Raw genomic sequence first — 21328 nt, forward strand, 5'->3', positions numbered from 1 at the left:
ATTATAATTTGAATTTTTCATTAAAATTACTTTTTTGTCTCACTAATAACAACTCGTAACAACCTACTACTTAAAATTAGTTGTGAATATAACATTTCTCTTCATGTCTTCATTAGACACCTTAAAGTGGGTTAGATGGCATTTTATCTCTAAACTAATTAGAGCTTTAAAGCTAAGTAGTAGGTTATCTCTAAACGTGGACCTGCGACTAGTGTTATCTAACAATTGACTCATCAAAAATCACATCCTATATATATATATATATATATATATATAGGATGTGATTTTTGATGAGTCAATTGTTAGATAACACTAGTCGGACCCTTTGGGGAGCCAGTCCCTCACAGTTTTGTCACGAAGGGGTGGGAGCTCCAGGATTTTTGCCATGAAGTGATTGACACCTAGGCTCACCCGAGTCCCACATCGCCTAAGTAACCCTCCCACTCATGGTTTATAAGCTTCTGAAGCGACCATGAGTGTACCATTAGTGCAACATTGATAATAAAAAATACACCACGTATAATTTGAAATGAGATAATGCAATCTAACAATAAATTTGAAGAATCCAGTAAAAAGTTATTAAGTGATGTACACTCATAAATTTTACTCCATATACAACTTGAACCCAACTCATATACTTAAATCCATGAACTCCTAAGACATTGAACATGACCAAATCATTTTTAATTTTTTACATCTACATATCGGATACTAGCTTGGGAAGTATCATCCAAAATATCATATAATGATAATACGACAGTGCAAATATATTAACTGCAAATAAATCTATTATAAATAGCTCGGATTTATCAAAAGCCACCAAATTTTCCACCACAAGTGGTGGGCTATCAAAAATAACATAGTCAGTAGATTGGCTAGTGCCAAACTTAGCCAGTGCATCAGAACACTGATTCGCCTACTTGTAGCTGTGTTTGATTGTCAACCTATGGAAGTTCCTCAATAGGATCCTGCAACCATTGAGCAGCGGCTCCATCATAAGATTATTCAGAGAATGATTGTTAAGAAGTAAAACTATAGTTCTGCATCTAGTTCCACACAGTTAATTCTAAACTCCCCCAAGGTTCTGCTTCAACAATACATAATACCGATTACCTATTTAAAATACTAACTCCAAGAAGCCTTAAACTTGAGCAACTCCATTTTGGTACCAGAGATGAGTAAAGATTATTTATTCTCGATTTCATTTTGTCATAGAATGTCAGACCAGATAAGTTTCTAATGGCTTGTACCATACCATTAATGGTCATAGTGGACTAAGACAGGTAGGGGGAAAAAAGAAGGATGCAAGACAGTAATGGGGCTCCTCACAATGAGACTTGGATACCTTAGGTTGAGAGAGCTTCGCAAAACTGTTGTAAACCCAACGAGCTAAAATTCAAAAATTATCTAACATGGCATTTTTAAAGGAATGGAGTGGCTAATTATCAACATTTAACGAGCACTCCAATGATCTAATTTTTCATATATGAAAACAAGTATACAAAACAGCCCAGCCTTAGTTTCAAAATTTGGGGTTGGCTGAAAACAAAACTAGTATCACGAGGGAAAAAAAAAAAAAATAGGGACAATTGATATCTTAAAAGTATGTATTTCTCCCTAACTTATCCCAGGAAAAAAAAAAAAGAAGTATTTCTACCTCTTATTCTACCATAACTGCTCCGTCTAAGCTCAAGACATAATTTTAGATTTGAAAAGAACAGCTAGAGGGAAAGAAATCTCTCACATAAATAGCTAAAATGCAACAAAATCATGGAGAAAATACATGCACAATTCAAAATAATGAATTTCATATGCAGCAAGTGATTATGAACCTTCAGGAGTAATTACCATTGATGCCAGGTCCAATTCTTTATTAGAGTCAATCACATTTACATAGTCATAATAGGGATTCACCTGCATCCATTAAGAAACAGTCACCAACAAAATAAAATAAAAAGAAAGTGTAGCTCTGATATAGTCATAACTTGCATAAAACAAACTAGCAAATATGAAATACAAAAGCATTTGCTCCCACAGTACATCCCAATGTACTCAGGTTGGCTACAATTTTTAATAATATTTTACGTTTACCTATCAAAAAAAAAAAAAAAAAAAAAAAAAAGGAAATACAAAAGCAAAAGCACCCGCGATTATGATGGAGCTTGCCGCTTTGATTATCCTCAGACTCTCAGAAAATTTGTATAAAACCTGAAAATAATCATCATTTTTTTCCAATTAAAAATGAGTGTTATTAAATACCTGTGGTCTTGGAGCGATTGCTTCAAAGCTGTAAAAATTTGGATTATCAAAATTAGGGGGTTCCAGAACAATGTACGCCCCTTTATTTTTGTATCTTTCCTCTGTTGCCTGCATGGCATACAAGACATTTTATCAGGAAAGATTACAGATGATGCAGCAAACAATATGAAAAGATTTAAATTCAGTAATTAAAACACAAGGTTAATTAAACAAAATCAGAAAACATTCTTCAACAGTGGCATAAATCCATACTTCCTATTTAGAGATGGAAATTCTTTAGCATCAACTCTTAAATAAAAAATGAAATTAGGGTTAATCTGGTGCAAGACCCATAACTGTTCTTACAAATGATTGTTTTTACCTTCTCCATCAATGAACATAATGTGCACAGAAGCAGTTTAAGGTTCTTTCTTCTGCTATGTTGAATGTTTACTAAATATTTCCAATTACAATGATTCGCTTACAATCACAACACAAAGTATGGCCACATATGTTACTGTTACCTATTTAAGGAAGGAGTATCTTTTAGCTTTTGAAAAGAAACAAATTTAACACCTTCAGAATTTAAAACACTTAAGAACATGCTTAGATGAGCTTATTACCATTGGATAATTTGTTCAAAAAACAAGTTGTGTCAAAGTATAGTTTTACCTAATAAAGTGAGGCTTTAAATAGTTGTACATACTACACAATTTGGCAGTGAAACCAAGCTGTCATTTTAAGCTAAAGTGAACTTTTTTACATGGATAGTTGCACTAGGAAAGATTTTCACGTTGGATGATTAAAAAAAAGAGGAATATGGTTGTAGTGGATAAGTGGTGTATGTGCAAGAAAAACGGGGATTGCATAGATCGTTTGCTTCTACATTGTGATATTGGTCACAAATAACAGTCTCTGGCCTTATTTCGGGTGTTTTAGGTTATGCCTAAGAGTGTGGTTGATTTGTTGGCACGCTAGAAGGGGCGGTTTGGAAGGCATCAAAGTGCAGCTATTTGGCATGCAATACCTTCTTACATAATGTGGACTATTTGTTGAGGACAACATCCTCTCTTTTTTTTTTTTTTTGCTTTTGATAAATAAGTATTGCATGAAAAGGGCACAGCCCAAGTAATTGAATGATCCACAGTGGAGATGAAGATGTTATTTTTACCCTCCAGGTATAACCAGATGGCTGCTGCTAGTGACCGCTCTTTTTCTAACTTGCTTGAGTTTGTTGACTTTTGAAATGTTTATATGATCTTTTTAGCATCTTATCTATGTACTTGGGCTAATCCCTTCTATGGTATGGTTATTAGTTAATAAAATTTCTTTCTTACCTTATGAAAAAATAAATACAACTCCGACAAAATTTCTTTCTAACTATTTTTTTTTTTAAAAATGTAACTCTGATAAAACAATCTAGAAAATAGCATTTAAATCAAACTAAGAAATGCATGTGTGTATACCTATCAAAAATATTAAAAAAATAAATGCTTGTGCGTATATGTGTGCGAGCTCACAGAATGAGACCTCATTAAGTGTGAATGTCTAGAGTTCTGAAGTTTCATCAAAATGAGCAAATCCATGAAATTTTGAAGGAACATTCCATCATTAATCCTTTTTTTTATAAGTAGATAGTGGGAAAAGGGGAGTGTCAAGGGGGGATTCAACCCAAAGACATGGGGCACTACAAAGACTGCTATTATCACTAGATTATCACTTGAACCCCAATCCATCATTATTACTATATATTGATGAAGATTGACTGTTCATGAAAAGTAATTATTCCCATTTCAAAATATTTTCCTCTTATTTAATAAATTGTAATAGTAACTAGTTTCCAATACAATAAGGAAAAAAAAAAAAAAAAAACTCATTCTAAATGTTATAGAACGCATTCAAATATTTCTTTAGGTAAAAGCATACAAGAAGAAATTCATATAGATATAAGCATGAAAAAACACGTGGAAGCAACAAATCTAAAAAGAGAGGAGCCTATAGAAACCTGAAACTGCGGGTAGTCTGGAGCACTAAACACAGTGATCAGCTTCCCTGACTCCACAACATGATCAATGGTATATCCTTCATCCATTCCTCCAAAACCAGTCCTCTTTTCCCTCACATCAGGGCCTTCATGTGATCTGATGATTAACTGGGATGAAATCAACAAATGATAACCACAATATTAGTTTGAAAATTAAAAGCCAGCATGTTTCCATAAAAGATTAACACCAACAAATAAGTTAACAAATAAACACAAACAAGTGCAGAGAAACTGTATAAATGGTTTTACTATGGAGTGTCGTATGTTGATCCACTTTCAACAGCAACAGGCGGTTTCATTTAGAGTAAGCAAGACGGACCGCAAAACCATATTTTGCTTATAAGTTATAACCATCAAATAGAACTCCCTGACCATACACAACTATTAAAGGAGCTGCCAATGGACCATGGACCAAATGGCATCTCCTCCCCCCATAAGAATAAGGAGTATAGCATGAGGATAGTGTTCAATCCCATATTGGTGGGAGTTTTATTTACATATCAAAAGAAAGCCATTAAAGAGTTATATTGTATTGTCCAGAAAAAGAAAAAAAAAGTTATGTTGTCTTTTTACTTCAAGTCAGAAGTTGAAAAAAGTATCGGTTAAGATGGTAAACTTCAGTAGCGATAACAAAAAATAAAAGTAAAAAATAAACCCATATTTAAAACTAGCTACTTAATAAAAAGGGAAAGTATGAGTCAAGAAAAGCACAACTGTCAGCTACTTCATTACATTTATATGGAAAAGGAACAATAATGATAATAAGATGTATATAATATCTTTATTAAATGACATATATGAATGCAAACATGAAATATATATTTTCATAGATTTTGAATATCAAAATGACACAAAAGATAACCACATTTATTCAAAATTTAATCTTATGTGCAATAAATCAATTAATATATATATATATATATATATATAGTTAGGCTGAAATTTTCCATTAAGCAATTAGAGATTACCAGAAAATAAACCATGCCCATTATGAACAATATCACAAGATAGCCATATCAGCTCCAATTAAAACGGTTTTTTGAAATAACCTTTAGATTGAACTTTTTGAGGAAGTCTTCAGTGCAATCAGGACCCCACAATAGTCCAATGTTTCGCTCTTTATTCAGAGAAAGACCAAGAGTCATTGATGGGTCTGACCATAGCACATCACCAGGAATCAGATTTAAGCCTTCAACTGGAGGATCAAGAACAAACCTTCGAGCTCTAGATAATTCCTCCAAAGAACCAAGAGATAATGACTCGGGCTCAGAGTTGGAACTTAGTTTACGACTCTTCTTCTTCCCTTTCGATGTCTTTGATTGGGTCAAAGGTATGCTGCGGAAAAGCCCTCCATGAGCGGTAAATACACATCCCGCTATAACAGAGGCCAAAGGAAGCCCTTCGAAGCACCCCAAACATTTCTGATACACATGCTCACCTTTCTCTCCATATTTTGTCAGCACCTCCTTCTCAAAGCCATAAACAGAGGTGCAATACTTGGATTCATGATTTCCACGGAGAAGAAATACTCTATCTGGCATAAAGACCTAGCCAGAATATCATCCCATAACAGCATAAATTCATCAATTACTAAACAATAATTTAAGAAGAAAAAAAAATCATATCTAATGTACAAAACTCTCACTTTTACAGATCCTGAGAAGTAATTGGTAGGCGGCCTTAACCCCAATTTAATCAATAATTAGAAATTTATAGCTTTAACAAAAACAAGCTATATGTGTGCTAAATATCGTAGAAGATGCTATTATTTGAGAATGGAAAATGCTAAGGCTACACTAATTTTTAATACACAGGGTTTACAAACTAACAAACTGACATGTTGGTGAATGTGATTGGTGGGTTTTAACAGCATAATAAATGAATTTATGTATAGCTTGTTTTAACTAAAACCATACATCTCTAACAAATACAAAGTAGCTTACAAGAAGATTATGATTGAAATTAAAAAAAAAAAAAAGTCCAAAACTTGCTGAAACTGTAACAAAGTAAAGTTGGAATTTTGATTAATAAGAGAGAAATGAAATACCTTCCAGGCCAACAAGAGAAGAAAAGTCTCAAGGCCCCAAGCTCCATGATTGACATAATTACCATTGAATACAAAGAATTGATTTTGAGAAGGAAACCCAGCTTGTTTCAATAGAAAGATGAGATCATGCATTTGGCCATGAATGTCACCGACAACAACGGCAGTGCTCGACTTGTCAGGATCAATTGTGAGACAATTAGGTTCCTCGTGGAGGATCTTCGATGCGGCAAGAATCAGAGTATCAAAGACTTGAACTGGAAGTACTGACTGGAATTCCGAGGGTGGTAGATTCTTGGAAGACCAGTCAAAGGTCGATATCAGATTCTTGATCCAATCAAGATCAAGCTCGCTATTCTCTGGCCATGTTAGCGTTGGTACTTCTTGTTGTTGCTGCTGCTGCTGCTGTTGTTTTACTAGTGATGCATTAGGATTTTCTTCATCCGCAATCGTAAGTTCACCAAGTTCTTAAAAAACATAAACAAATTTGTTTAGTATAAAAACTCAAAAAAGCTCTAAGAAGAGAAATTACTTATACAAAATAATACAGGAAAAGAAAAAAAAATCAATGTATACCTGAGTCAAGCTTTTCAAATTCCTCAACATCTTCCAGTGCCTTTTGAAGGCTTATTGGAGTAGAAGAAGAACGAAGCCAATCTTGCGCACAAAGGAGGCCCTCAACCATCCTAGGAGACAAAGAGCTGCGAAAAGGATCAAGCACACGGCCTTCTATGCTAAATGCAGATTCAGAAGCTACAGTTGATACAGGGATTGCAAGAACATGACGAGCAACCAAGGAAAGCACAGGAAATCTACAAGAATTAGCCTTCCACCAATTCAATATATCAAAATATCCATCAAGTTTTGCCAAACCCTCTTCTAAATACCTTTCCACCTCAGACTTCTTCTCTAAAGAATTCTCCTCCTCAATTTCTCTCATAAATTGAGCCATCCTCAAAGATCGTCTCACACTCAAAGGCCCACTGCTACTACTTCCACTTGACCCCTGCGACAATTGTGTAGACATATTATTTTGTGCATCCCTTCCCTTCTCATTTTTCAGGTATGCTTCATACATTCGAACCAAAGCATCTTTCACTTGTTCTGTCTTCTCATCCACCTTAGAAATATCATGATAGAGTCCCTTAAAAGCAAAATGAACATATCGCAATTTGTATCGAGGATCAAGAACAACTGCAACATACAACAATAAATTTTGATTGTCAAGATTCTCCCAATATTTATTAAATTTTGATTTCATATCCATCGCCATTTTCTTCAATGACTCATTCTCATTTAAACACTCCTCTTCGATTGTATCTCGAATCAACATCAATTCTGGAACAAATTGGTTTGCAGTAACAGCCTTGGAGCCTGAAAACCGCAATGCAGCATCATAAAAAAGTTGAAGGAACTTCACAAACAACCTAACTTTGATCCAATCTTCCCTCTCCGGAGGCCCAAAAACGTTCTTACCTTTCTTACTTTGCCCACAATTTCCATCATCACCATCTTCGTCCTCCTCCCCCTCTCTCAAAGTAGGGAGGAAATTCTTGTCGACCTCCTCCAATCTTTCAAACGCCTTTTGAAATTTTTGGGCCTTATCCAACATCATGTAAGTAAAGTCCCACCTTGTTGGTACATCTAGGCAAGGTTGACTTTTACTTGATATTGTCTCCCTCTCCGCACATGCCTGAAGTTTACTCCACCTTTGTGGTGAAGATCTTACATACCTCACAACATTCCTTATCTTTGCTATCGACTCATCCAGTTCTTTTAACCCCTCATGAACTATAAGATTCAAAATATGAGCATAACATCTGACATGCAAGAACTCATTTTCTAAAAGAGTATCCTTCTTTTCTTTCGTCTTATCCTTCAAGAACTCAATCAAACTACTATTGGAACTTGCATTGTCAACAGTAAGAGTAAGAATCTTCTTCAGCTTCCATTGAAACAAACACGATTCGACTGCCCTTCCAAGTGTGACACCTTTGTGGTTGTCCACTACACAAAAATTGATTATTCTTTTGTGCAATGTCCAATTGTCATCAATAAAGTGTACCGTCAGACACATATAGTTTAAATTTTGCACAGATGTCCAAGTATCTGTGGTAAGGCAAATTCTTTGGCCCCTAAGAGCTTTCCCTAGCTTCTTCTTTTCCCTCAAAAAGACATTGAAACAATCTCTTGCAATTGCCATCCGACTTGGTATTTTATTTGTAGTCCACTTGGGACAAACTACACGCATAAATCTCTTAAAACCTTCACCCTCCACAATCCTAAATGGAAGCTCATCTAGGATCACCATCTCAACTAATGCTCGCCTACAATCCTCAACACTAAAAGGTACTGCAAAAAGATCACCACTACCTCCATCAGTAGTAAATTCAAATGCTAGGGTGCTTTGGCTCTTACCTATGCTATTTGGGTATTTCTTGCATTGCTTTAAAATGTGTGCAATCAAGTTTTTTGTCCCATTTGCGCTAGTAGCTGCATAATCAGTCCCACAATACTTACAAGCCGCTCTTGCTTTTTTAGAATCTCCACCTCCAACCATAGTAAAATGTTCCCAAACCCAAGATCTTTTTCTACCCTTAGTAGCAGCTTCAGCAGTAGTACTCACATTGGGTGGGCATGGAGTAGTAAGGCCTTGGTTCCCTTGTGATGACGTATCAGCTGTTGTATTTCCACCACTATCACCATGGCCAGTGGTGCTCCCATCAATGCGCATGGGGCTTGCATCAGTCATCTAAAAACAAAACAAAAATTAAATTTTAGAGAACACTGATATTTACAAACAATACATACATTCTTAAGCATTCATTTATAAAAGAAATTTTGAGCCCATGAATAATAGATTATCATTTTCTTAAGCATTCATTTATAAATGTCAAAACTTGAAAAACAAAATATTTAAGTAATCAAATTTAGACCAGCACATACTCTAGGAGCAAATTCCCTGTGAAATTCTCAATTTCTTACTTACTATCTCAGAGTTACTGTTCTTAGAATACAGCCGACGAAAACGAACTATTAATTTCTCAATTTCTTACTATTTATTTATTCACAAACAATGAAAACCTCGAAGAAAATATAAAAAGCAAACAAAAGAACTAAATAATGGACTAGCTAGAACAAAATTTCAAACCCTATAAAAATTTCGAAACATACCTCTCTTCAGAAAATTTCAGACTTCTTCACATAGATTTGGACTTTGATGAGACTGCAAACCCTAGAGGAGGAGACAGATTGGAGAGATTGATCGAAGAGAGAGAGTAGAAGTGAAAGGGGAGACAGTAGACAGTAGAGTGAGTGAGAGTCGTCTGAGTTTGAGCTAGCACTTAGCACTGGACTGGACCAGACCGGATTGGACCACTAGTTTTATAAATAAGCAAATTACAACATGGTCAATATTGTTTGCTTTATGTTTTATTGTTTATATTAAACAAAATTATTTCAATTTATAAAACTTTCATTTTCATTTATAAAAATTTCCTATAAATTGGATGATTTTAATATGAAATATTTATCTTGCAGTCAAAGATGAATTCTATAGAATATACACATGTATATACTCATATGATTGAGTCTGTAGTGACTCAAGATATATTGTTTTTATTTTCTTCTTAATAAAATAAAAATTATAATCTTTTTATAAATAAATAAAAAGTGTCCCAAGTTAAGTGTTAAAAGTTTAAAATTGTTATTATTATTTTTTTTAATTCCGATGAATTTAAGTTCATCACTTACTCCTTTCCCAAAAACAAAAGAAAAAAAAGATTATTTCTAAATTTTTAATTTTAACCATCACCTTATTATTATTTAATAAATTGCATTTTCTTTTTAGTTCAACTAGTTGATATATGTTTTTTTTTTTTTTGGTTGAGAAACACTAGTTGATATAGGTTGGTATTTCTTAAGTTTAAATCACTTTCTTTTCTCCCATGATCATTATGAAATCATATTTAAATTAACAACAAAAGCTAATAAAATGTTTCAATAAAGTCTGGGGTTATCTTAATTATGTCCTATAAAGTTTAAAATTTCTTATTTGGTCTCTTAATGTTACCTATAGTTTTGACTAAGAACCCTTATGAGTTATATCCATGCTCATGTTGATATGTCGATTAAGTAACACCTAAATCTATCACATATGTTTAGTTGATCCCATTAAATCATGCCATGTCATTTTTATTATTTTATATCAATTAAATAGCTATAAAAAATTTTAAATTACATATAATAAAATAATTTCTTTATTTTATTTTATGGACAACCTAGACGAGATAAAGACAAAAGGGCTCACAATCAAAACAATAGATAATGTTATGGGATCAAATTAAAATTTTAAAATTTTAAGGGATAAAATCAAAATTACCCAAACTATGAGGGGGGTACTTTAGATTTTAGCATTAAAAAAAAAAAAAAAAGTGAGATGCGTCACGTGGCAAAGGCAAACCTAACAGTCTTGGGTGTTCATAGAGCTTTTGCAGTACAGTTTGGAAGTGGGGAATAGTTGGTTTGAACTTTGAACTCGGAAATTTGAACATTGATATATCATCGAACATCGTATATGGATGGAAGGTGTTCTCCATATTATATTATTTTATATTGTTTTGTATGAATTAAAAGAGGGGACAATTAAATTAAAAAACAGAACAAAAGGAAGATAAGAAGAAGAAGAAGAAGAAGTTGGGATCAATGGAGGCAGCACCTTCATCTTCATCAACATCAACATCAACATCAACATCATCAGGAGGGTCGGTCACATTCTATGACTTTCTTGATCGAATGCGAAACCCAGCTTCCCTCGATCTTGTCCGATCCATCAAAAGGTATTTAATTTTGTATTTTATATTTTTGATTCCTTTCTTTCACTTTTAGATTCTTTCTTTTATACTTATATATGTTGTTGCTCCCCCCCACCAGCTTCATTGTATCGTTTTCATTCTACACGCCCAACCCTGACAATGATGGGAAAAAGGTGCAAGACTTTTACTTGTCAATGGAAGCAGCCATTAGGGAACACCCATTGTGGGCAGCTGCTACTTTTGAAGAACTTGACTCTGCAATGGAGGTACTCACTACTGTGCAACTGCAATAGAGCACTAAATACTCTTTTTTTTAAAGCTTTTATTAAACACATTGTATGTATGTTTTAGTTTTACACAAGGATGATAATAGTTTGCCCTTTCATCATAGAAATTTGAATCTCTAGGGCCTAGGGCGATATATCTCTTTCCACTTGACAATAAATACACTCTAATATGCTTGTTCTCTTGTGGGAAAAACGAATTGTAAATGTAGACAAGTGCGTGCCTGATTTGTAAATTTTAGTTACATATTCAGCCATATGTTGTACAATGCATACTGCAGGGTTTAGAGAAGTATGTCATGACAAAGTTGTTTTCACGGACATTCGCTTCTGTTCCAGAGGATGCAAAGATCGATCGTGAAGTCTCAGAGAAAATATGTTTGTTGCAGACCTTCTTGAAGCCCGAGCATTTAGATATACCAGCAGTTCTTCACAATGAAGCTTCATGGCTGGTAGGCATGCTGGCTTTATTTATGTTTTGGGAAATTTGTCTAATTTTTAACTTACCCTTTGTTGTTTAAAACATGTGTGTTTAGCTAGTTTGCTGATACTAATACTACTCTTGCTATATATTTTCATGCATGGTATGTTAAGCTTGTTAGTTCCATGGGGATGCTAAGGTGAACTATTATTTATTGAGCATTTCATGATATTATATGATGCACCAAGGGGGAAAAGCATATATTAACTAGCAATAACAGAAATTAAATTTTATTCTAGTGAGACTGCTCTAGTGAAGACAAGTAGCATTTAGAAAAGGATAGCTTAGAAATTTGAATCCTAATTCTCTATTAAGCTGCTCTGTTGTAACATATAATTTAAAATTCTTAAAGTAGCACTACCAAATAAAACCATGAAACATGTATTATATCAGCTCCCTTTAACAGATAAGTAATATAGTCAATAAATGAGTACACAATGGCATGCAGCCTAATATTTTGATTAGGTAGGACCCATCTTATTTTTCACAAATTAACCTTAATTTTTTGCTGCTATTGCACTGCATCATGATTGTAAGCCAAGTTCATTATTTCCAGACAGAATCCCAGTTCTACTTGCTTCTGTATAAATAAATAAATAAATACATAAACTTTAAAAATTGTTTCACTCTTATGTAATCGGTTAGTTGCTTTGCATTAAAATAATCAATAGTAAAGGCAAATTCAAACCTTGTTATAGTGTCTGCAGGAAAATAGGGTTTATGCTATTGCATAAATGTGTTACATTGATGTATTTTATCTTTTGTATTATGTGTGGCATTTTATAAAGTCTTGACAGACAATAGGTTTTTAATTTTATAGCTCACTATTTGTAGTTTATGATAGAATTGTAAAGAATTATCTAAAATAAATTTCACTGGTCAGACTTCCTTGAGGTGAAAATCATATTATCAAATGATCTTCGGTCCTTCAATTTCTGGGAGTGTATTATATCTCTCTCCCCCCCCCGCCCCCCCAACCCCCATCCCCCTTTTCCTTGTTGAGTTTTTTTGGTGTGAAGAAGTTATAATCATCCCAGAAGTTTGTCTTCCAACAGGTTTTTAAGTGCCTGAGGTGTATTATTTTTTCTTTTATAAGTAGTAGAAGTCTTCATTCTTTTTCTATTAACAGTAAGTTATAATTATCTTACCTCTTCCTCCAAAGGACAACCCATAATTGTTCCACTTTTTTTTCCCTACTCAGCTTGCAGAGAAAGAATTGCAGAAAATCAACACTTTCAAAGCCCCTCGTGAGAAGCTTTTGTGCATTATGAATTGTTGTAGGGTCATCAACAATTTGTTGCTCAATGCATCCATGTCAGAAAATCATGCCCTAGCAGGGCTAGATGACTTTCTTCCTGTTCTTATATATGTTACGATCAAGGCAAGCTCTCCTTGGTAATAAGCCATTTCTGCTAATCATTGTTCTGTTTCTTAATTATTCACATTGTTTGATAATATATCTGCTAAGTTTAATCTTTAAAATGAGAGATATTTTAGCCCCACTGAACCATACTTACCAAAAACCTGTTTTTTATTCTTTATTTTGAAATGAATAAGTAATTGAACTTGTAAAAAAGAAATGAATATAGGAACTTAAAGTTACTATCATTATTGATCAATGTCCATGTTGATTACTTCTGTGTAGTTATCAACATTGTTACCATTAACTATGGTGATAATTGTGGTTGATCTCCTTTATCCTTGTGCAGCAAAAATAAAAAAGAAACAAATGAACTAGTACACTATCGTGAATGAAGATATTATCTAATGGAGCAAACATGTTCTTTTTTCATGGGATGCAATTCTTTTATTTAAATGCTGAATATTTTGGATGGAAACCACAAGTAAATTAGCATAGTTGCTAATTTACTTGTGGTGGTATGGTAATTTTCGAGTTAGGACTTACGAACCCGTTAATTATATTTTGGTTTGTATTTGGTGTTTCTTGCTCTTGCTCAGGATCTAGCCTTCAATTTGAATGATTGGTATTGTAGATGAAACATTGGAAGTCCTTCAACATCAACTGTTGTTACTAAGTTTGTCCTACATGTATGAAATCACCTGACAAATTGTAGGAAAACAATTTCTGATTGATGTCATCAGTTAAGTTGTAAAATTTCATGTATTTTATTGTTGATGTCAGCTTTTGTTGGTATATGTATGATGAAAGTCGTCCATGTCCTTTTTGCAGTAAGAATGTTAATTTTTCTTTATTTGTGGCAAGAACTAAGGTATGTTCTTACAATAGTATTACTAAGCTTTTGAACTTGTTATTATCAGGCCAATCCTCCACAATTGCATTCTAACCTCAAATTCATCCAATTGTATCGGAGGCAGGCCAAACTTGTCTCAGAAGCAGCTTATTATTTCACAAATCTTGTCTCAGCCAAGACATTTATTGTTGATTTAAATGGTAAATCTCTTTCCATGGATGAAATCAAGTTTGAGGAGAGCATGCAAGCAGCAAGATTGACACAGACCAATAGAGCGACACAAATAGAAGCCTCACCCACATTGCAAGGTCAAACAGATCCTACTTTAACAAGAATGCATGATAAAGAAAAAGATACTAGTGGTAACCCTCGAACTGCTAAAAAACCTCACTTATTTTTCCAAGGAAGATTAAAAAATATTTATCTGTTATTTATTATTTGTTTCTAGAGGAGATATACTATATTACATTGAGCTATTTGTTTTGTTGTCCTTTATTTGATGCAGAAGAAAGTATCTTGTGCATTTGGCATATATGCATCATCTCCACATGTGAGAGAGATGATGCACATGTCAGATGCATGAGATAAATATTACTACTGCAGTTGCTACTTTCCACCCCATATATCAATTTCTCATCTGGAGTTCATAGAAACATTATAATGTTTCATTTTTCAGTGGAATGGAAAAAACAAAAGTATTGAATACATGGATATTTTTTACTAGTAGATCTGAAATGCCTTTGATTGCATTAGGTGGATCAAGTTATCCTTACATGGATGCAGAGGCCGGTGAACTGACAGTCGGGGATGTGGAGAGATTGCTGAGTCTGTACAAGGATGTAGTTACAAAATATACAAGTCTATACAAAGTTGTTAGACACCTTTCCATGTCCAAAACAGAAATTCCTCATTCAGAAGGAACCAGTTTTTTGTTAACACAGCCAGAGGGAACAAATACAAAAATTGATCATCAAAGAGGGAACTAACAACGTGTAAGTGTTTCTCTAGTGCAGCTTTTTTGTTCTCTGCTGTTTGTATTAGATAATAATAGAATGATATTGTCATTTGAAAGTCTATTCACAATGTTAAATAACTCATTGGAGCTTATCACCTACAATTGATGAATATGCAATCCCTGCAATGTATAAGAGGTGGCCCAATACGAATAATACACACCATTTAAAAATTAAAAATGCCACCGAAGCAATTTAAAGCTAACTCGTCAATTACAGTTCACACTAAACCAAGTACAGGGCCACCTTCTCCATGGAACCAAACAGTCCCCCATCTCTCACTCTAGTCGAATCCAGCCACCACAGCTTGTTGGTCTCTACAGATCCACTCCATTTTTACAAAAACATTCAAACAAAGACTTGGTTGGCTTTGGGCTTAGAGGGCCGCTACTAGACATGGCTACTCCTCCAAAGCCGAAGTCCGTGGCTTACCAGGCTGGCACGTCTCTGGCAGTGCTGCCATGGTTGAACCAAGAGAATACACATGGAAAATGATATTAGCCTCTCTCGCGAGTTTGCAAAGAATGTCGGGGCTTGTAATACTCTATGGTAGTATTGTCAATAAAAAATGGGTGGTAAGCTCAGATTTCATGGCTTTATATGCTTTTGCAGCTGTGGTAATCTGTTGGGTAACATGGGCTCACAAGATGTCCTCCAGCTAGAAGCTCCTTTTTATCTGGGTTTCTCAATTTCCTCTGGCAAAACTCATTTGGTTTTCTTCATGATTCTCAAAAAATATGTTGATTTGTTTACTCTTTCCTAAGTTCAGATTCAATTCTAAGTTTCTTGATTTTCATGAATATAATATTGTTTTGGCCCAAATAAAAATCTAGATTTTCTTTCTCCGTCTCTCAAATTTGACTACTCTTCTCATTGAATTCAATATGGGCTTGCTGGATTTTGTTCAGAAGATTTTAAATTTAACATTGTTTTTATCTAGGTGTTGGTAATTGTTATTTGCGTGTTCAAATTTGGTTATTGTTATTTGCATGTTCATTGGCCATCTGGTTAAGGCTACATATGCACTCGCAAGTTCACAACTGACAAGTGATAGAACAGAATATTCTTTTCTTTGAGCTTTTTATATATATGAAACAAAACAGTCAAAAAGCCCATGAGCTCATACTCAAAAAAGGGTAGTGTCCTCAAGTAATCTGACAATCTCCCCATAAGGCATTATAGGCCTTATCACCAATCCTAAACCAAAAAGAAACTATACATTTACATGGAACCATACAGAAAATACAATCAACGCACACCAAATGTCAAAGTCGTGTTAGAGGTAACTCCAGGACCATTAGTTTCTACTGCTTTGTCCCTGCAAGATGTGCTGGGTAACACAGCATCTTTAGTTTCAAGGTTAGAATCAGAGTCCTTTTCAGATTCTTTGCTGTATAATTTAAAGCATCTCATACAAATAAACTTTTTTGGGATCTCTTCAAAACTTTCAATCCCAGCACACCTTGTGTGCTGCCAAACACCACATGTGTCACAAGCCAACATTCTCTCACCATCATCATCCTTAGCCCCACAGGTGCAATCAACTGTCCAGCTCTCCATTCCCCTCTCCATCCGGAAACGGCTTAGCCCATGTTTGGCAGGGCATCTTCCTTGAACTCGAATTGATGCACCATATCCGACCAAAAATTTCATTGTAATTGAATTATCTAAAGATCCAAACTCCGGCAATTCCTCCACCCGAAACCTTTTAAACATGGCATATACCTCTTGAAAGGTTTTCGTTGCTTCACTCTTAAGATCAGCAACTGTGGCATTCAGGGGCAAGACAACTAGCTCTGGGGGTACAGCTATGTCATCTTTAGGCTTATCTGAGAACTCAACATAACACCAGAGTTGTATAGACAAAGGGTTTGTTAATGCCATTCTATCAGGCTCATAGTCCTTCATAAATTGCTTGCAGTCAAGAAGCTTAGTTGCAGAGTCAATAAGATGTTCCCGCATTTCTGGTGGTCTAAAGTTGACCATGGTTTCAGGGTGTAGAAGTGAATCATAAAGAAGCTTGAGATCACAAACAATTTGCTCTTCTGATGGGTAGTTTGAATTTAAATCAAATCTGCCGTGGACAATACTCAAAGGCTCAAGCCTGTTTATCAAATGTTAAGTCAGAAGAAAATCAGTTCCATGTACACACACCAAAAAAAAAGCCAACAAAAGCAGCTCAAACCAAAAAATCTTTGTCCTCTTACCTGAATTCCACTGCACTGGAAATGGGATTGTACCAGGAACGAACCACCAATCCATTGGCTGCCACCTTGCCTCCCAAGTGCTTAAGGCTGTAATCAAGAAGTTCCCGAGATGCTGTCTTGCACATTGCACCCTTAAGGGCACGCCTTGTCACCCAGCTGGCTTCACCAGCTGCTGCAAGTAGCACCTTCATCATAGCTTGTTGCACGCACTCAACATCATTCCTTGTCCATGCACACAAGACATTAGAGGTGCTGAGTTCGGGCTTCTTAGATGTAGTTGGCACCAATGGCTTACATGCTTTATGGATCATACTTAATAAAAAGGAGAAAAGATCCTTGATTGTTTCAAATTCAGTGTCTGATAGAGACTGGTAAAAAGCAATGACAGCCTGCACATGAGTTCGGGGTCCTCTCCCCTGGAATAGAAATGGGGACAGGGGCATGCTGGATATTGTATCTACTGCTTTCTGGTAAGCTTCCTGCGTGAGAGCATAGCTTCCAGCGCCAAATTTGTAACCCCATTCACCATACCATGAATGACCTTTGGTGATTGAATGAAGTAATCGATACTCCATCCCATATTTTTTTGATACATCCATCACGCTAACCTTCCTGATCAAACAAATGAAAGTTCAATGACGCTAATCAGTCAAAAGCCAATCATGCAATAATTACCTGGGAAAGAGGAGACTGTAATGGGAAAAAAAGGGAGAAACATGTTGCTCTGTTATTTGAGGTTGTGTTTTGTGTATGTGTTCAGTTTGTCAATTTTGTTTTTGGTTTGTGACTCAGGTAAGGGAGAACTATTACACAGATAAGTGAATCATGTAGAGGATTGAAAAGAGGCAGAACTTAGAATCAAATAGAAATCTGATGGCACAGAGTTACAGTGCTGAAAAGAGAATATGCAACAAGGTCCAGAATATTGAGCACACTATACGAAATTGGAAGCACCTTGTTAAAAAAAAAGTCCTTTTATCTTAGGTCTAGAACAGAGTGTCAGTATATGAGTTTAATTTGAGTTCCATATGAGGTAACAATAACTAAGAGTAGTGCCAATTTGGAGGCTCAAACAGTCTCTCGTTTTGTTTGTGATGGAAAATTGCAAATATAGTATAGACAGGAATATATGGAATGGGAGAGCAGAGCAGACCTGACAGCGAGCGATGTAGAGAGCCTATCCCAGAAGTCCATAATGTGACGTCCGGAAAGAAAAAGGGAGCCGCCTTCTCTACCATTGACGGTAAGAAGGTGGGCATAACCGTTGGAGTGAACAACAGCATGGAGGAGATGAGTGTGATCTTCAAATTGATTGTACGCCCAATCTTCCAAATCATCTGCCGTTATCACACAATTGCAACTTCTACACCTGTAAATAAGGAGATAGATAGACAGACAGTAAGGGAGTGTGAGTGCTGAGTTACTATACTGACTCTCTGAGAAAGAGAGAGAGAGAGAGAGCAAGCAGGTAGGTACCTTGATTCGGAGAGATGGAGTTGAGCTCCGCAGCTTGAACAGGACTTGTTATGGTCTTGGCATCCATCATCCAATGACCCACACCCACTCTCTGCCCGTATTATCAAATGGTATCGCTTACGACACACTGGGTGTCCACTCCATCCTTTTTCATTTTTAAAATATATATAATTTTTTTTTGGGTGTTAGTACATTGATTCTAAAAACAATCCAATAATAATTCATTCTAGAAAAAAAATTAAAAATTGAAAGAAATTACCAGCGACACAGCAATGATCACAGTAAACGGATCTGCGATTGCGAGATGATGATGATGATGATGATATGCGGGTAACATCCTCTTCGACCACGTAGAGGGAGAGCATATTATTAGTATGAGTAGTAGTAGTGTGACTGATACTGTGGGAGGTAACTCGTAACAGTAGCTGCCAAGTAAAGAGAGAGGGAAGTACGGCAGCGGAGTGCGCGAGCGTGAGGTGGGCGTGTTTCTCCAGAAAAGCTCTCATCTTTATTCTGAAGGGCTGCTCGTCCTCCTCGGTGGTGTTGGTAGTGGTGGGGAAGGTATGGAAGTCGTAGAGATCGGCAAAGATCCTCCTCTTCATCGGCCTCTCGTTCACTACCATCGTCACTAACTTACCAGATCTGCCACCAACAACAATAAAAAGAGGAGAGATTTTAACAATAAACAGTCCTATAATAGTAATAATAATAATAAGTGATGAATGAGTATGAGTCTGTGTGTTTCTGTCCGACTGAGTGGGTGGGCTGTTTTATGTTTTGTTTTATTATTTGGGGCTTCGTTCCTTCTTCTTCCTTTTTGCTCAAATTTGGGGCTTCGTTTCGCTTCGGGGTGGGCGCTATATTTTTATTTTTTTTTTATATATACGGAAAAATTAATATGGGCAATAATGGCGGGTCGCTTCTCTCTCTTCTTTTCAATTTTAATTTTGCTGATTCTTTTCTTTTACATTATAGTTTTGTATCTTTCTGTCTACCCTTTTTGACTACTATTATTATTGTGCTGCTGGGTCTCCATCTCGGGTCAATTACGTCTTTTTACACTACAGTTTTCTCTATCCTCTCCTTATCCTATCATATATTATATCCGATCCAAATTCCACTTTTCTCCGTCTTTTTTTTTCCCGCTTTTTTACACTGCATAAAACTCTACATTTCTTCGGCTGTCACATTTTATTCACAATTCTAATATACCTAAATTTATCATTTTTTTCTCCACTATTCACATTAGAGTTGTATCATTAATTGTCTTTACAAACTTTCTCAAAACTATAAAGTCTGCTACGATGTCTAAATCAAATTAGGATTATAATTAAACCATAAAAGCAAGACTTAAGTACTGTATTCAAAATGTTGTTTTTTAAATTTCACTTTTAAGATTATGTTATGTGGATTTTTTTTCATAGGATGAAAGTGTATTTTTTAGTTAAGTAGTCACATGGTTGGATCTTAAAAGACAAACCTAAGAAACAACACTTAAAATATTGTGCCTAAGTTTTATCTAAACCATAAATACAATATTCAAGTGATACTTCAAAAGTAATGACATATTTTGTATTATCTTATATTTGTGGTTTAAACTTCGAACCCACTTCCCCTTTCTCCACTTTTTACCTATCTTAAAATAATAATAATAAATCATAATCCAACTATCATCTCATTTCTCAAGTTTTATAGCTCGACATTATTACTTAGTCTTCCAGCAGAAGATAACCAAGATATGAATCCTCCCCCATTTGTTCTAGCAATTCAATTATCCAACCAAAAAAAAAAAAAAAAAAACTATGGGCCCATTTTCTCATCTCTCTCTCTCTCTCGCTCTCTCTCTCTCATGTGTTTGTTTGGTTAGACTTTGAGCTCAAAATACAAATAGCTAGATATCCTATAACCCCAAATTGTGCAAATTTAATAAGATTAGATTGTGCGGGTGTGTGTTGAGTCCAATATCAAGGTATTTACTAAGTAGATATTGGATTATAAGTGATTATAAGGAGGTCAATGACTTAGTCTCTGAATTACAAAGAGGACAATTTGATTCAGATCAATTAATGGACCTACTAGTTTGATCCTTGATTGAAAAAAAGGTTTGCAGCAATTCACCAAAGATGCATCTTAAGCCTCTCATGAATGTCAATCTTTTAGATTATGCTTCTAATAGAATCAACAGTGTTCACATTTTTGACTTCCTACTATAAGTTGATATGTTGACATGATTGAAAACTTCCCATTTTTCAAATTAATCCGGGTCTAATTGTCCTCTTGTTTGAAGGACTAGATAGGTAGATTCTTGATAGCAACAATGGTCCCTTTTAAAACATTAATTCTTCAAATAATAATTTATAAGAACATTTTGTTATAGTAACTGGGTCTAGATTTATTAAAATTCTTCAAGTTACTTCCCCATCAAATCCTTAGAATTCTGATTATCTAATTTGAAAAAGTGAATTGTACTTTGTCATATCATCCTAATTTGTCATATAATTAAATGTTAACGGG

At 35.1% G+C, this 21328-nt stretch overlaps 3 protein-coding genes across 7 annotated transcripts; 1 reads left to right on the forward strand and 2 right to left on the reverse strand.

Moving 5' to 3' along the window:
- Positions 1 to 555: 555 nt before the first annotated feature.
- LOC115959574 (zinc finger BED domain-containing protein RICESLEEPER 2-like) lies at positions 556 to 9705 on the reverse strand. Its single transcript, XM_031078016.1, has 8 exons — positions 9501 to 9705; positions 6903 to 9078; positions 6330 to 6793; positions 5332 to 5829; positions 4244 to 4390; positions 2260 to 2367; positions 1849 to 1914; positions 556 to 968 (listed from the first exon to the last, which is right to left on the reverse strand). The coding sequence occupies exons 2-8, from the start codon at positions 9076 to 9078 to the stop codon at positions 945 to 947; spliced, it is 3483 nt and encodes a 1160-aa protein (XP_030933876.1). The 5' UTR covers positions 9501 to 9705; the 3' UTR covers positions 556 to 944.
- Positions 9706 to 10767: 1062 nt separating this feature from the next.
- LOC115959822 (vacuolar protein sorting-associated protein 9A-like) lies at positions 10768 to 18477 on the forward strand. 5 transcript variants are annotated; one of them, XM_031078419.1, is made up of 7 exons: positions 10768 to 11164; positions 11259 to 11406; positions 11706 to 11876; positions 13107 to 13286; positions 14186 to 14480; positions 14872 to 15110; positions 18131 to 18477. In XM_031078419.1, the coding sequence occupies exons 1-6, from the start codon at positions 11031 to 11033 to the stop codon at positions 15102 to 15104; spliced, it is 1161 nt and encodes a 386-aa protein (XP_030934279.1). In that variant the 5' UTR covers positions 10768 to 11030; the 3' UTR covers positions 15105 to 15110; positions 18131 to 18477. The 5 variants fall into 5 exon arrangements, with proteins under 5 accessions (XP_030934279.1, XP_030934281.1, XP_030934278.1 ...); XM_031078418.1 differs by lacking the exon at positions 18131 to 18477 and adding an exon at positions 15744 to 15940 and having other exon boundaries at positions 10816 to 11164; XM_031078420.1 differs by lacking the exon at positions 18131 to 18477 and adding an exon at positions 14097 to 14136 and having other exon boundaries at positions 10816 to 11164; positions 13107 to 13300; positions 14243 to 14480; positions 14872 to 15194.
- On the reverse strand, positions 16180 to 19676 carry LOC115959821 (PHD finger protein At1g33420). Its single transcript, XM_031078416.1, has 5 exons — positions 19074 to 19676; positions 18815 to 18959; positions 18492 to 18707; positions 17339 to 17950; positions 16180 to 17235 (listed from the first exon to the last, which is right to left on the reverse strand). The coding sequence occupies exons 1-5, from the start codon at positions 19435 to 19437 to the stop codon at positions 16380 to 16382; spliced, it is 2193 nt and encodes a 730-aa protein (XP_030934276.1). The 5' UTR covers positions 19438 to 19676; the 3' UTR covers positions 16180 to 16379.
- Between the last annotated feature and the right edge of the window lie 1652 nt (positions 19677 to 21328).

The sequence above is a fragment of the Quercus lobata genome, chromosome 9 (genome assembly GCF_001633185.2).
Source record: "Quercus lobata isolate SW786 chromosome 9, ValleyOak3.0 Primary Assembly, whole genome shotgun sequence".
NCBI classification, from domain to species: domain Eukaryota; kingdom Viridiplantae; phylum Streptophyta; class Magnoliopsida; order Fagales; family Fagaceae; genus Quercus; species Quercus lobata.

Coding starts and splice junctions, on each gene's coding strand:
- LOC115959574 (XM_031078016.1), bottom strand. CDS start 9,078: ATGACTGATGCAAGCCCCATGCGCATTGATGGGAGCACCACTGGCCAT. Junction 2,368..4,243: donor CAGACTACCCGCAGTTTCAG/GTTTCTATAGGC, acceptor TATGCCATGCAG/GCAACAGAGGAAAGATACAA. Junction 1,915..2,259: donor CAATCGCTCCAAGACCACAG/GTATTTAATAAC, acceptor TAATGGATGCAG/GTGAATCCCTATTATGACTA.
- LOC115959821 (XM_031078416.1), bottom strand. CDS start 19,437: ATGGTAGTGAACGAGAGGCCGATGAAGAGGAGGATCTTTGCCGATCTC. Junction 17,951..18,491: donor TCTACATCGCTCGCTGTCAG/GTCTGCTCTGCT, acceptor TTGTTTGATCAG/GAAGGTTAGCGTGATGGATG. Junction 17,236..17,338: donor TCCAGTGCAGTGGAATTCAG/GTAAGAGGACAA, acceptor TTTGATAAACAG/GCTTGAGCCTTTGAGTATTG.
- LOC115959822 (XM_031078419.1), top strand. CDS start 11,031: ATGGAGGCAGCACCTTCATCTTCATCAACATCAACATCAACATCAACA. Junction 11,165..11,258: donor CTTGTCCGATCCATCAAAAG/GTATTTAATTTT, acceptor CCCCCCCACCAG/CTTCATTGTATCGTTTTCAT. Junction 11,407..11,705: donor AACTTGACTCTGCAATGGAG/GTACTCACTACT, acceptor TGCATACTGCAG/GGTTTAGAGAAGTATGTCAT.